The 15,437-nt window shown below is 42.2% G+C and overlaps 1 protein-coding gene across 2 annotated transcripts in view; it reads left to right on the top strand.

Moving 5' to 3' along the window:
- Nucleotides 1-15,172, top strand: part of acvr2aa (activin A receptor type 2Aa) — a 64,088-nt gene extending 48,916 nt beyond the window's left edge. The window contains exons 6-11 of one of the 2 annotated variants that reach the window (XM_083776926.1): nt 497-640; nt 2,141-2,286; nt 2,522-2,636; nt 5,476-5,614; nt 7,580-7,710; nt 9,295-15,172. In XM_083776926.1, coding sequence (XP_083633052.1) covers nt 497-640; nt 2,141-2,286; nt 2,522-2,636; nt 5,476-5,614; nt 7,580-7,710; nt 9,295-9,489 — 870 coding nt within the window. In that variant the 3' untranslated portion in view covers nt 9,490-15,172. Of the gene's footprint in view, nt 1-496; nt 641-2,140; nt 2,287-2,521; nt 2,637-5,445; nt 5,615-7,579; nt 7,711-9,294 lie in introns of both variants that reach the window. The other variant, XM_083776925.1, reaches the window with a different exon arrangement.
- Nucleotides 15,173-15,437: the final 265 nt, after the last annotated feature.

Raw genomic sequence — 15,437 nt, 5'->3', positions numbered from 1 at the left:
ATGTGGAGCTATGTATTTATAAAGTTAATGTATATTTCTGGCACATTGCCACCAATGACTCAACAGGGAGAAATGGACACCTTTTTCTTTTCTTGGCTAGAGCAGTGGTTCCCAAACTGGGGACCCCAAATTATTTGCTCACTCAACAGTAAACAAACCAACACACAGTATACGTGTATACAGGCTGTCAGCACATTTCTTACTAGCGTTAGAAATGATCTTTAAGACCTTTTTTAATACCAAATGGTCAAATATTGTGTAGGAAAGAAGCAAACGTTGTGAAAATTGCCTAACTGCAAGCTCACAACGAGGTGACACAATATTTATTTGTGGAGCAAAGTCAAACTAAATGTAATGCCTACAATTCCAAATGATTGTCAGGGTGGGACAGTTCAAATATGATTATTTTCGGCGGTCAAACGGCCCGATATGTTTTGGAACCCCTGGCCTAGAGAATGCAGCTCTAACTCTTGTCTGAACTCTTGTTGGTCCTCAGGACAAGCAGTCGTGGCAGAACGAATATGAGATCTATACCCTGAGCGGGATGCGACACGAGAACCTGCTGCACTTCATCGGCGCCGAGAAGCGGGGCGCCAACATGGACATTGAGCTGTGGCTCATCACGGCCTATCATGAGAAGGTAACGCTCCATCTCAGCATCTACAACCATATTTATTGTATTATATTTTGTGCCTTCATTTGGAAAGTACAGTTAAGAGTGACAGGAAGAGAGTGACACGCAGCTAAGGTCGTCGGGCTCAGGAATCGCTCCCGCAACCGTAAACCTAACCCTTAAGCACTAGGCCATCGGCGCCCCTTCAACCCCCAAATGAAACAACACCACAGTCTCTTACTTGCAGGTTAAACTTCTAAAGTGTATTTCAATTCAGTGGTCAATACTTTTGTTTTTACTGTTTACTACTTTTATTTTACTTATTTTTGTCTTGGTTTGTATCCGTTCATTTCACTAAGCAGCTGAATTTGAATCAAAAGCTAATTTAATTGGCAAATTAAATACATTTCCCTTCTCATAGTCACAGACATGTGTCTGACTTGAATTCATTGGCAGATCTCTGTGTTGCATGTCCACAAATTCTAAAGTAGCAGATCTACAAGCTTGTGGATCAGCTAACTGTTGATGTTTGTGTGTGACGCTGTAGTGTGATCAAGTAGGACATTAATACATCATATAACCACTTATATCAGGATACAAGACATGCAATACCGGTATGTACATTTAAGCTGACACCCCGTCTTCACAGTACAGACTGCACACACGCATTTAATCATAATTTCAAAAGAAGCCTGGGACATGTTCCCAGCAGAAGGATAACTTATCCTGGCCTTCCTCATGAGAATAGGGTAATGTACAGTAGAAGCAGATTTCTGTGCAGCTTCTGTACTGGCATAGCCTGCCCCCTAGTGGTCAGATGCTGCAACTAGAAAACTGCCTCTTTGTGCTTTGTTTATCCAATACAGTCCGGTTTATTTATAGAGCACATTTAAAACAACAGCATTGAACCAAAGTGCTGTACACTCGGTAAACAACTATAAACTAAGAGGAAACGATAAACAGCAGGGAAAACACACATAAGAGGGTGGAACACATTGACGGAAAAACTCTCTGGATCATCGAAAGCCAAGGAGTGAATTTTCAAGTGTGATTTTAAACTTTGCGTGGTCCCACGCTTTGGAAAATCTATATTTCTTTGTCCAGCATCTTGTAGAAAGGTGGTGGAGCAAGTATTTTATTGCAGACAGTGGTCTGCAATAAAAGCTCGAGACCCAAAAGAGAAATTCTCCCTGGGACCCAAACAAGTGAAAATAACAGATCTACAAGCTCACAGCACATTGCTCAGCACAGCGGTGTGACCTTTTTGCTCACAAGTTCACTTTCTCTTTAAAGGTTCATTTCAAAGACATTTATGAAATTAATTTTGAAATATGTTGACTTTTCTTTCTTTCTTTTTTTTTCTTTCTTTTTTACTTCTTTTAAAATGTAATATTTAAAAAAAATGGCATATTTACTTGCGACCGGTCGCAAACACTCGTCTACCCACAAACACTGGGAAACAGCGTTAACGTTTTATTGGACTACCCTAGCAACTGACCCGGCTGCTTCCTCCCTCCTCCCTGACAGGGCTCTCTGACGGACTACCTGAAGGCCAACGTGTTGTCGTGGAACGAGCTGTGTCACATGGCCCAGACCATGGCCCGTGGCCTGGCCTACCTCCACGAGGACATCCCAGGACTGAAGGACGGACACAAACCTGCCATCGCTCACAGGTACACACAGACCCATTCCCCAATGCAGATGAACCACAACGAGGCCTGACCAGACCACTGACTACCAATACTGACTAACATGTATTGTTGAATGTTTTAATTGGATCAAAAATCGGGACATATCGGCTGTGTGCCAATGATATATCAAAGGTCACTTTTGGAGCTTGCCCCTTATGATCAGGCTGGCCCTCAATCCATGTTTAAAGTTACTGAGTGAAGACTTCTGTCCGAACAGGGACATCAAGAGTAAGAACATCCTGCTGAAATCCAACCTGAGCGCCTGCATTGCTGACTTTGGACTGGCTCTGAGGTTCGAGTCCGGAAAGTCTGCCGGAGACACGCACGGACAGGTGAGTTTTTTGCCTTGTGGAGATGGGGTTTAGGTGGCCCGGCAATAATATGTTTATATAGATTAATGTTCTATCTTCCATAGAGGCCTAGAATGTCAACACTGTAGGGCTGGTAAAGTCTACAGTAATAATAGATATCATTGCTGTCGGGCAGAAACTTCATCTGCATATTTTAAACTTAAAATATATATACCGGTATATATATATTATATATATATTTTGTAAATTAATTTGAATCCTGAAAAGTAACCGTTTTGGACATATGAGGTTTCCACCCGGTAGACAATATTCTATTTTATTTTAAGATTAAACAGTTTTTGAATTGGTCAAACTAGCAACTAGAATAGTTGTTCTTCCCTAACTGGTTTGTTGTATGCATGTAGAACAGCCAACCAGTTTGATTAGTTTTGGTGGAGTAATGGTCTTTTCTTTTTCTTTCTTTTTTTTCTCTTTCTTTAAAAGCCCTTGAATTGTCACTTCACTGTCAAATCATGCGGAGACCCCCCTGGGGGTTGCGACCCGCAGGTTGAGACACACTGGTTTATATCACAAAGGCCCGCATCGACTTTGTAGCTCACGCTGCCTATAGTCCTTATCGAAAGGAAAGCACGGCTCGTATGTCATTCAGTTTATCTCAGTCTGCCCAGTACAGGGACTGTATGGAACATATACCATTTGATCCATGTGAAGGTCAAACCTTTTCGGAACCTTGTTTATTCATATCACTGTGTGTGTGTGTGTGTGTGTGTGTGTGTGTGTGTGTGTGTGTGTGTGTGTGTGTGTGTGTGTGCGTGTGCGTGTGCGTGTGCGTGTGCGTGTGCGTGTGCGTGTGCGTGTGCGTGTGCGTGCGTGTGCGTGCCCGCCCGCCCGGGAGGCCCATTCTACAAATGCCTTCTAAATCAGTAGTTCGACCACCCAAAATAATATGTATTTTGCCACGACCCCCAAAGAAATAGCAGATGTACAAGGTTGTCATTTACTGTGAGAGAGAGAGGGCACGATGCTTTCCCAGTTGAAATGGGTTAAACCACTTTGTTGTAATTTATGTTCCACTAAAAATGAGCAGATTTACATAAATGAAATGTCTGTAACAACATACATGCATATTTGTACAACAATTTTGACTTAAGATAATGAATATTATAGGTAAAATAAAAAAGTAACTCATACATACACCTGCAACCTTGTTCTTTCCTTTAACCACATGAACTTTATTCTGGGCATGTCATAATAGGCAGACATTCAGTGAAAATAGCAGAACTACAAGCCCACGACACATTGTGTTATACGCATTGTGTCAGCAAAGCGATTTGGTGTAGAGAGAAAAGAAACCCGGCCCAAGGATAGCGCCTGCCTTGGGGGACCCTGGTCACGTTTATAGGGTAGTTAACCCTGACCTGTGGATATTTCTCTAAATCCCATTACACTATCAGGGGATTTTACAACATAAGTACACTCACTACAAAGTCGATGAAGAATCAAAATAAAAATTTAATTAAACTTTTCCAGCTACAATGAGGTGCCTTCTTCCTAACCTCCAACATAACCTGTCTTGCCCGATTCATCCCAAAAGCTTCCATAGATATACAGTATGTATTAAAGACTAAATCCGCTGACCAATGGATAGCATGTCTTGGTTTATAAAGCGCCACTCATGTATGAATTATTAAGCACGTTTGCATAGAACCCTTGAACAGTTTGACGTTTGTGAAATGAGTTCTAGCCGGTCTTCGGGGAGTGGGATATTTTCTTGCAACCCATACAAATTGGCCCGCGACCCAAACATGGGTACCAAAACTGTTAAGGGAAAACGATGCGCTAGGGTTCATGTGGTTACGTACAGTGAATTGTCTACCGGGTGTGCAGAAGTCATCTCTCTATGATTATTATTATTTCAAAACATACATTCTAAAACGGTTAGTCCAAATACTTGATTCTGATTGGCTCATTTCCGCTGAAAATCTCACAATAATCCACACCTTTAATCACTTTATATCATTCCCAGCTGCGTTACATTGATCCCGCAACTCTGTAGCTGAACTGGGGAAGGGGAGCGCTTGATTGCCTTACAAACCCAGGCCGTGCGGGTGTCTTAAGCATCGCCCGCGCTCATATGACTGTCAATGTGTGGCTCCGGGCGGCCTCGTAAAAACCGCCGAGTAGAAACAAGGAATTGTGGCTCGCTCTGGTGGGCGCAAAGTGTAGTTACTTTTGTGAATTTGATAGTTTTATGAGGTTAATATTGCTATATGTTTGTAACAGTTTTAGAAAAGCAATAAGCCATGCGAGGTCCCAGTTTACTGTATATTTTATAATGGCTGAGTAAGGTTGGAGACACTCCGCTACGCGTCGTGTCTCACCACGCCTCTCAGCCATTATAAAATACACGGTAACCTGAGACCTCTTTGTGAGCTTGGAGATCGGCTATTTTGAAATGGCCAAAATGTGATATAGGCTGAAATGGTTAATAAAGCAATAAGCCACAAGAGGCTTATTGCTTTATTAACCACTTCAGCCTATATAATATTTTGATATATTTCAAAACAGCCGATCTCCAAGCTCACAATGCGTTGCGACTTGCGAAGCATTGTGAGCTTGTATTTTTTTATACATTTCATACATTTAAAAACTTGTGTTAAATTCTGCCTAGCGAATGCTTTTACTTTTTGTACTTTAAGTACATTTTAATACCAATACTTTTGTACTTTTTTTTATTCCAGACTTTAACTTGTAACAGAGTATTTCTACATTGCAGTACTGATACTTTAACTTAAGTAAAACATGTGAGTACTTTTTCCGCCACTGGTAGGTTTCTAAAACGTCCCTCCCTCTGCGCCAGGTGGGGACCAGAAGGTACATGGCCCCCGAGGTCCTGGAGGGAGCCATCAACTTCCAGCGGGACGCCTTCCTGAGGATAGACATGTACGCCCTCGGCCTGGTGCTGTGGGAGCTGGCCTCGCGCTGCAAGGCTGCAGATGGTACGTGAAGTGAAAGGAGAAAGGAGTTAGGTGTGGTCTGATGACAAAAGGGGACACACACAGTGCCAGTCAGTCACACCAGCCGGGGGGGAGCAAGGCACAGGAAATTGCCTTCTGGTAATATGCGTAACGTTGGCTTCGTTCCAGCACGTGTTAAGCGGTAGTGCAATAGTACAATCAATGGTTTGACGGTACATTACAGTACATGTACTGTATGCGACAGACCGACAAAGGAAGCCATGAGTGAGCAGTGTACTATAGTTGCTATATCGTTGCTATATCGTTGCTGACGGGAAGAAACCTCTTATCTCCATATTTTAACTTTTTGTGATTTTTCGTAAAACAGCGTCCTGCTTGATCATACTACAGTGTCACACAAAAGTAGCAGATCCGAAGGTCGAAATTCGGCTTGTCGATCTGCTACTTTTTCTACTAGAATTTGAATCCTGAAAAGTAACCGTTTTGGACATATGAGATGAGGTTCCCACCCGACAGACGATATAGTAATCACAGAGCTTATTTGTATATTTATATAAAATTAGCCACACGGGAGAGGTCATGAAATGAAATAAATAGCGTTCATTTCATATCAATAGTGGGTGTCTGTTTGTGCATAGTCTGCATACTGTACATATGATGTGTGTGCTTTGTGTCCTGCATGTTCTAGTCTGTGATGCAAGAAAAAAAAAACATGCCTTTTTCCATTATTCTGATCACAGAGCGCAGCACTGCCCTGTATTGATCCAATCTGTCTGGATCTATTCAGCAGTATTGAGCGGACCTGGCTTTGGGACTGCCCCACCAGCTCTTTTGCCTTTAGCACAGAACACGCCTGCCCATACTTAACAGAATAGGGGTGGGTTACCGAAAGTCAATGCCAGCATGGCCCTGCCTGTATCTGCCAGACCAAATCATCTGAATGTAAAATGTACATTCTATACTTTAATTTCTATGCCCCTGCCTGACCTGTGTCAGTACATTGGAGCAGAGTTCAGTGACAGAACCATCAGTGGTGTGATATCATTTATGTTTCCTAAAACAGCTGTTCCTTATATTGCCACTGTCGGGGGCAGTGGCAATATATATATATGTACTTTATAGCCTTACTTTTCAGGAACTGTAAAAAAAGAACCTGTGTTCCAACGCGTGAATTATTTAGTCAGAAGCTCTTGTTAAAGCTGCGCCATGTAACTTTCCTCTTCTACCCCGGATTTGAACCCGGTTTCCTGCGACATTTTAACAGTTTGACTGTTTTTTACGATTAACCCGCATTTGAATCAACCCCCCTTCACTGCCGAGATTGTTGTATTACCTTTAGAGCATACGCTGAATTATTTGGGCTTTTAATCCGCGAAAATCCATCAAAAAAAGCTCCCGTGGTTTGTTATGATCTGTGTGTAGCATCCACCATCTTGGTGCACCCGGAAGACGCACACAAGATTGGTTTCAATGAGGCGTTGCAACCAATGCATTTCCATTGGCCTCAATTTCCCAGAAGCCCTAGCAGCCCACAGCATGTGACGATTTCCGGTTTCGTCATCACAGCGAAGCCATCCAGTCTCATACTCCGCGACGAAGACGGATTTTCTTTTGATTCATTACATTACGGCGGATTAAACACATAAAACAAAAGGCGGGTATGTCCGATACGGCAGCGACATTAACCTGGAGTAATCCATTCGCGGCACGGAAACTGTTAACCATTGAGCTAATTAATAGAGCCTGCCTGCTTTCGTGTCAGATCCTGTGTCTACAGTAGGTGACGTAGGTATGAAAAAAGTGTGGTTCTGATTCTGGTTAAATATTCTTGGCAGTGAATGAGTTTTAATGATATGGCCAAAATATCAATTGATCGTGAACAGATAATTGTATAACATTATCAATGATTGATGGATAGATGGATAATTGATTTAATCTGTTGGTTTGATTTAACTGTTGGCCATGTGTGTTTAACATCTCCTCCAGGCCCATTGGATGAGTACATGCTGCCGTTTGAGGAGGAGGTTGGCCAGCATCCCTCCCTGGAGGACATGCAGGAGGTGGTGGTGCACAAGAAGCTGAGGCCCATACTCAGGGAGTGCTGGCAGAAACACTCGGTGAGTCCCCACCGCTGTGTCAAGCACTGATAGTCAGATTTTATGTCAATGACCTCCAAATGTGTGTATGTGGCCGGGGACCCCCCATCTAAATAAATAGGTTTGTGCCATGCACCTCCAGAAACAACGATTTGGGTGATAAATGTTTTAATGTATAAGAAATCTATTATGAATCTATATCTACTATTTTCGAATAGCCAAATGATAAAATCCTGGGGGATTGTCGGACCCCATCCGACAACACGTTGTCCACTACGAAAAATGAGGTAAAAATAGCGCTTGAGAACCACTGACATATAGTGGTTTAAAAGATGAACACGGAAAACACCCTGAAACGTATCATACAGCCACGCTGAACTGTTGGCCTACAATGCGTCGTATCAAATTAGTGTCCCTCTCACTGTCTCTCTCTCACTCATCTCCCTCTCTGTCTCTCAAATGTGGCATTCCCGTTGCTTCCCTTTACTGTCATGTTGTTTGTGTTCTCCTGACCATGGGTCTAAAATACTGGTCTGAATCTGTCTTGTCTGTAGAGCATCCTAACTGACCAGGGGTCTTAAGTAGTAGTCTGAACCTGTCTGTCTAACTGCAACAAGCCCCCAAGCAGCAGACCGCTATCGATCGTAGACTGATACCGTCTCGTGCGGCCAGTTCCCCCACAGCCCCCACCCAGTCGAAGAAGATAGCAGGCATTTCTGTCTGAAATTGGTGCTGAGTGGCCTTCTTCGCACTGTTTTTGCACTATCAGTGTCTCCATCGTATCTGTTTTCCAGGCCGCATTGAGCCACTTCCTCCCCTGCGGTGTCTGTAACGGCGGATTATCTTTGCTAATGGTGTCTGCTCTCTGGCCCCGTCACTGTGCCCTGTGGAGGAGGCCATGCACCGTCATGTCCTTGTTAAATTAACATTTTATGAAATGATTAGAAAATCATTTTTCCTTTTTTTGTGTGGGTTTTTTCCATTACAAAAAGTTTATAAAATATCCATGGCCATTTATGCCGTAGTGGACATGGTACTCAAGCCCACAGTACTTGAGTCAAAGTATAGATACTCCTGGTCAAGTATTACTCAACTAAATTTTGTACTGTTTAGAAAGTTAGAAAGTAGTGGAGTGCTACTTAAAAAGGATATATATATATATATATATATATATATATATATATATATTATAGTATTCAAAAGTACAAATTACATTTTCGGATTGATATCGATGGATTGCTGTATTAAAATGTAGACATCCCCCCCCCCCCCAAAAAAAAATATGAAAAGGTTTTCCAGTAAGGTAAGAAAAAAATCTATAATAGCTCATGACAAGCTACTACTCATACTATGTTGTGCTGTACTGTCCGTGAAAGTTGTTATGATGTTCGCTGCTGTTCGCAGCGCTATGAACTGGTTTAACAGGAGCTATGTATCCAGCTGTACAATGCAAGGCAGTTTGATTTGTACAGGCAGTGGCAAACGGAAAGGTCTTTAGTTGTGTTTTAAAATAAATTAATAGTGGCAGCAGACCTGCAGTTTTCTGGGACTTTGTTCCAGATACGGTATGTGGTGCATAGAGCCTTAATTAATTTACTCCCCCAGGGCCTGGCCATGCTGTGCGAGACCATCGAGGAGTGCTGGGACCATGAGGCGGAGGCACGCCTGTCGGCGGGCTGCGTAGAGGAGCGCGTGGTGCAGATGCAACGCCTGGGCAACGTCACGGCGCCCGAGGAGATAGTCACCGTGGTCACCATGGTCACCAACGTGGACTACCCGCCCAAAGAGTCCAGCCTATGACTAGGCTGAGAACCAAAATCACAACGAGACGGACGGGATGCCTCAACAGACTCACTCGTTATCCCCAAACCCCACCCCACCCCTCCACCCTGAGCCACCTCCCCTCCCAACCCCCCACCTCCCCTCGAACCCCGTGAGCGGACAGAGCTGAGACTTCGTCCCGTTCGTTGTGTTTTTAATTTTGGTTTTACGTTGTTGTTGTTGTTTTTTCTACCACGTATACCGCCATCCCATTGTACACAAGGTGTACCGGGTGGCGGATCAGGCTGAATCCCGGGGCCAGGATTGGCTGGAAGCTCCCATTGTTCTGGTCCCCTGTAACTGTATGGCTACACGTGTTGTAACTGTATGGCTACACGTGTTGTAGCGTATTGCTAGTGTAGCTTATGGCTACACGTGTTGTAGCGTATTGCTAGTGTAGCTTATGGCTACACGTGTTGTAGCGTATTGCTAGTGTAGCTTATGGCTACACGTGTTGTAGCTTATTGCTACTGTAGCGTATGGCTACACGTGTTGTAGCGTATTGCTAGTGTAGCTTATGGCTACACGTGTTGTAGCGTATTGCTAGTGTAGCTTATGGCTACACGTGTTGTAGCGTATTGCTACTGTAGCGTATGGCTACACGTGTTGTAGCGTATTGCTACTGTAGCGTATGGCTACACGTGTTGTAGCTTATTGCTACTGTAGCGTATGGCTACACGTGTTGTAGCGTATTGCTAGTGTAGCTTATGGCTACATGTGTGCCTACAAGACATTCAGGAGCCCAAATCCTTGTTTTCCAATCATGGAGGAGAAAACTCTTTTAACGGCACAGAGAAATGACCTCTTTCAAGGTGGACCACGGCTAAGCTAAGCGCCATGACAATGAACTCTGCCCTTTTTAAGGTTGACCCTTAACCCTAAACTAGTTTGCTCCGTTTTTTGTCGAAAGACTTCCTGGAAAGACTACGTCAGACTGTTGGGTTCTTTTCTAAGAAAAAGGAGCCGTGGAGAGAACATACACACTTTCATTTCATTTCAGTATAAACACAAAAAAGGGCAACTCGGTTTTTAGACACATTTGCTGTTTTTTTTTTTTGTCTTTCTATGAATGACTATGTAATGCCAATAAGAAACAGCTTCTGAATGTCTGTGTATCGCTGCTGTATATATATATATATACATATATATACATATATATCAACCGAGAGAGAGAGAGAGAGACTAAGAGTGTAATCAAGTTTATTTATCCAGACCTGCCTCGCAGCATTTTTTTCGAAAACTACCATTTATGGGTAAATTCTGTTTGTTTTTAAAAAATAATAATTTTCATTTCATGTTGTGGTTCTGGGGTTCTTTAGCGCAAAGAGTCGAGAGCTGAGTGAGAATGTAATGCATGGTTTTTATTTTGTGAGTAAAACATTTTGGCATAGCTAATGCTAAATGAGCAGGGCTTTCATAGGCAATCTTGGCATGTTTGTATGTATAGTTTTTTAGAAAGATCCTCCCCACACCGCGGTGTCACTGACTTCAAGGTGATACAAGAACTATGCAACATGTCCGCTATTGCCCTCTGATCCTCATTGTTCATTTATCATTGCTGGCGGCGAGTGGAACCATGCGTTCCAGTTTTGCTCATTGCCTCCTCTTAAGGTCCTTAACACATCCAGAGTCAGAAGATATTTCACATCAAACTATTAATGTTGGCCCTGCCTCCTTCATAACAGGTCGATGCTCTTATTTTCGTTCCGAAAAATCAACCCAGTTTGGAAAACCATTGTCAATTCATCATGGTTTACGGTTGCGCTTGTGTCGGGACTACATCTGGTTCCAATTACGCCAAGCAATTACTTCCAATGTGTAAAGGACCTTAAGACCAAAAAGAACCACCTCGAGCAGCGCATCATGGCAAAAAAAACAAAACCGGAAACGTGTATCCTTCTAACCTCTCTCAACCAGGTATACCTCAGTGTCACATTCTACCAGTAGAGGACTTCCTCGGTATATAACACTAAAACGACCACTACGGAACATTCAGATGACCTGTTTGGTATTGAAGCTTTTTCAAATCACACGGTGTAGGTAGGGGGCGTTGGATGGGGTGACTTTATGAGTATGCCAACATAAAGAAGAAAAGAGAAAAAAGGCCATTCACAAAACAGTGTTTCTGCCTTCTTAGTACAGTAGTTTTCTGTGTTTCCTCGTTGACCCCCTCCCCCATGCTACTTTTAATGTGATTGTGACTGTTGTCGTCCTGAAATTTAGACCCTTTATAATTAAGACAAATCCCTGAGAATATGAATTTCAGAGAGAGAGCGTGAAAAAGAAATTAATGAAAGCACTTCCCCCTTTTTAGGTTTGCGGTGTCCACTGAATATTTACAATGCATGCCTGTTTTTTTTGTTTTATTTTGGGAGGAATTCTTTCCATTTTTGAGCCTCTATTAATACAGGTGGGTCAGTTGTAGAACCCCACCCCCCTTTTTTTTATTTGTTAGGTCTCCCCCCTCTCTGTATGTTCGTATTTAGTTTATTTTTCTTTTGAGGTGTTTCTACCCACACCAGATTTCAAAGACATCTCAGGAAAACGTTCATCCGCTACGGTCCAACTGACTTTGCGACTCGTGCCATAATTTTTTTGACACCTATTACAGTATGTCAAAAAGGGGTGTACGGACATGAAGTTGCTACAGTCAGCGTTGTTTTTTTTTTCTGCTGTTGGGTTCAGGGGTTGGAAACGGGCGGATCATGCGTTTGTTTGCCTCTTCAACCACTCTGGGGGACCCTCTTAACCAATCAACCCAATAGAATTGTTCCCCTCTCTTTGGCGTTGTGCCATTTTTACAACTACTACTTTAAAAAAAAAAAAAGTATTCAAAAGTCAAGTCTCAGTATCTTTGATAATGTAGAAAGGTCAAATGCAAGCCAGCCCTCGCATAACTTGAGGAGCTGTAGCATTTTAAAACAAGAAACAACCTGTCAATGACATCTTTTTGGGCTACAGGTCCATCTTGCAAAACGGTTTCCACAACAGTGGCTTCAAAATTCTGTGTGCTTCTCTACCCAGCAAAACTTTATTTTTTTCTCCTCCACAAAACAGACATTCAGGGATGGAACGCTATGTTTTCTATACTCCGTTTTTAACAGTATGCAATTAAAAGTTGGAGCAAACACTAGACCTGCCAACTTTTTTTTTACTTCTCTGTAGCGTTTTGTTGCTGCTGCTGTTCAGCTCTTTTGAAAGAAAAAAAAGGTTAAATGAACCAGAGCATCCTCTGGCCTTTGGTGCTAATATACCACATGGCCGGTTTGTCAAGCTCCGTGTGTGCGTGTGTGTGCGCATGCTTTTTTAGCACTGTTTCTCAACCTGTTGGCCGGCAGGGACCACTGGTGGCCTGCCAGGATATTGAAAGCGGGCCTCAAACCCTCAAATAATTAGCAAAATACTTAAAGATTTTAATGATAGTATAAAAATAAATTATATGTAAAAAAAACAAAAAACTAAACGTTTTACAGCCTTGAATGAGTTTTCATTGCAATACCGATTGATCCAAGCCAGAACACAATTGATTGGTCATTAAAATATACATGCTCTGAAAATACACCTATCTGACAACTTACAAATGGGGCCCTAATCCAGAAAAGGTTGAGAACCACTGAATTAATTAGCAGCACAAGTTTCCGGCAAAAAAATGGCCACAACACCACAGAGTCCTCAGCTTTCCTTTGTTTAGTGTTTTATATTTTTTAAAGAGCTATAGGTTGCTCAGCACAAAAAAAAAAAGACAGATAATCCTCAGAGCTCTCCCAGTGGAGGTGTGACGAGCAATCGTGTTCAATCCACTGATGCTGTTGTTGGCTCACGTTGCTGTCTGTCCAGAACATTTGTGGACTTGGACGTGAGGCCAAAGATCGTTGTATCTGAGACGCAGGGAGGAGTTAAAACATTATTGCAAACCCGCTGCCATTTTGATATAACTCAGACTTTGTTATCTGTAGCACTACTAACGCTAAAAGAGGACGGTCAACATTATAGGCATTGCTATCCACCTTTTGCTCCACTTTTCTTTTTTTTTATGCTGCTGTTGTGCTCTGCAAAAACGCTGTTTCTTCAACCAATCCTCTCCAGAAAATGAAAATATGTCTCGCCATACGAGCGAAAGTTGTCTGTTTATGTCACGTAAAAAAAAATGTGTTCTTTGAAATGGTTTTATGAAAACGCAGCCCACATTACGTTCTTTCTTTGTTTTCATTGTTTTTTTGTTGTCCTTTTTAATCAAAGCCAAACCCCCCCACCACCGCACCTCTCCTCAAGAACATTAGATAACTGGATGGCAAAATGCACAGTATGTACATATGAATGTTGTTTTAGATTGTGATTTTAGCATGAGGTGTTTTTTATGGTCTTGAGGCAAAAAAATATCCTTTATAATGTTAATATTAAAAGAAAAAGATTTATGTTGTTTATTTTATGACAATGGTATTTTAAGAAACAAACAAAAACAAAACAAATTGTTTTATTAATTTATGTCCAATAAGGCTCAAAAATGACACTAATTTCCCCTTGTGGAAGAATCAGTGTGGTGTATATATCTGTTTTCCCCCCACACTGGTGAAGTCTTTATTTGTATTTTTGGATGGGTTCATTAGATACCTCAGACATCCGCCTACTGGTGCTCCACCATTCTAATGACATCATCACCCTGGTGCTCCACCATTCTAATGACATCATCACCCCACATCAATCAGTGTTGAGAGCAGCAGTGTTTTGAACACAACACACACCACCACATCTGACCTGGAAACTCTCACTTATTTCTTTCTTTCTCACATATGCTGACATTATTTGGCTCTTTTCCAGTACAAGAACTTAAGTGAACCATGCCAGTACTGTGAAACACCCACACTACAACTAGGTTTCCAGATAAGGTTCTCAGAACTTTTAATTTGGTCCCCTGCCTGTCCAACACTTTCAAGATTTTTCAAAAATGTTCAATGTACAAGTGGCACGAAGTGATGTGCTGTGAGCTTGTACATCTGCTATTTTTGAATATCCAACGTATACAATATAGATAAAGGCTTTTAAATGATTGTGACGCTGTATTAACAAATTTAGCTGGGGTCCACGTGGAACACCCTCAAGGACCGCTGTGGGTCCCTGGACCACTATTGAGAACCATGCCTGAGTTCTGTGAAACCCAGAACTTCTACAAGCTCATAAGGTCTCAGGATATGTTGCCTTGTGAGCTTGTACATCTACAATTTTTTTATGATGTACCTACCTCCCCAATTCAGGGGGGGTTTCTGGTTAGAACGGAAATGTAAACGACAACAAACAAAAAACTCACTGAACTATTACGGTTTGAATGGAAGGTTCTGGGTTGTACTAACCCAGGCTTCATAGTGGAAAAGAGCCTGGGAAAAGTAGTTCAGGATGAGACCATTAATACGCCATGAGGTGTGTGTTTGTGTTCTTTCAAAAAGCTGCCCTAACTTTCCCATCAGCAGACCATCAGGCCATCCCCACCAATAGGATAAAGAATGACATCTTTTCCTTTTTTGTTTTTGTTTTGATTTCATTTTTTTCAAGTATTTAACAAACTGTTTCAGGGCTTGGTTGGAAGTGATTGTTGAATATTGTACAGAAGACAAAATGTATGCTATCCTCCCCCTCCCCTAAAATAAAGTATAGTGACTGCTCTGCACCGGCGCGGTGTTGTCTCTTGGATCTTGTTGGAAGGCCTACGTTGAATTGTTTGCTGTTCATTAATTTAGCTGACAAGTTAACTCCTGTATCAACTAAACATCAACAGAGGTTCTCCAAGTGGTGTCTGGGGACCCCCTGTGAGATGATTGATATTTAGGAACCAACTATGATTGATTACTATGATTGACAGTTAGGAGCCCTAACCACACCAGAGGGTCGCCATGCAACTCCTTGCATCATGCAAGTTGCATGATGCAACTACT

Source organism: Protomyctophum parallelum (genome assembly GCF_964188405.1).
Source record: "Protomyctophum parallelum genome assembly, chromosome: 11".
Lineage (NCBI taxonomy): Eukaryota > Metazoa > Chordata > Actinopteri > Myctophiformes > Myctophidae > Protomyctophum > Protomyctophum parallelum.
Note: the sequence above shows the minus strand (reverse complement) of the source record. Positions and strands in the feature narration are given on the sequence as shown.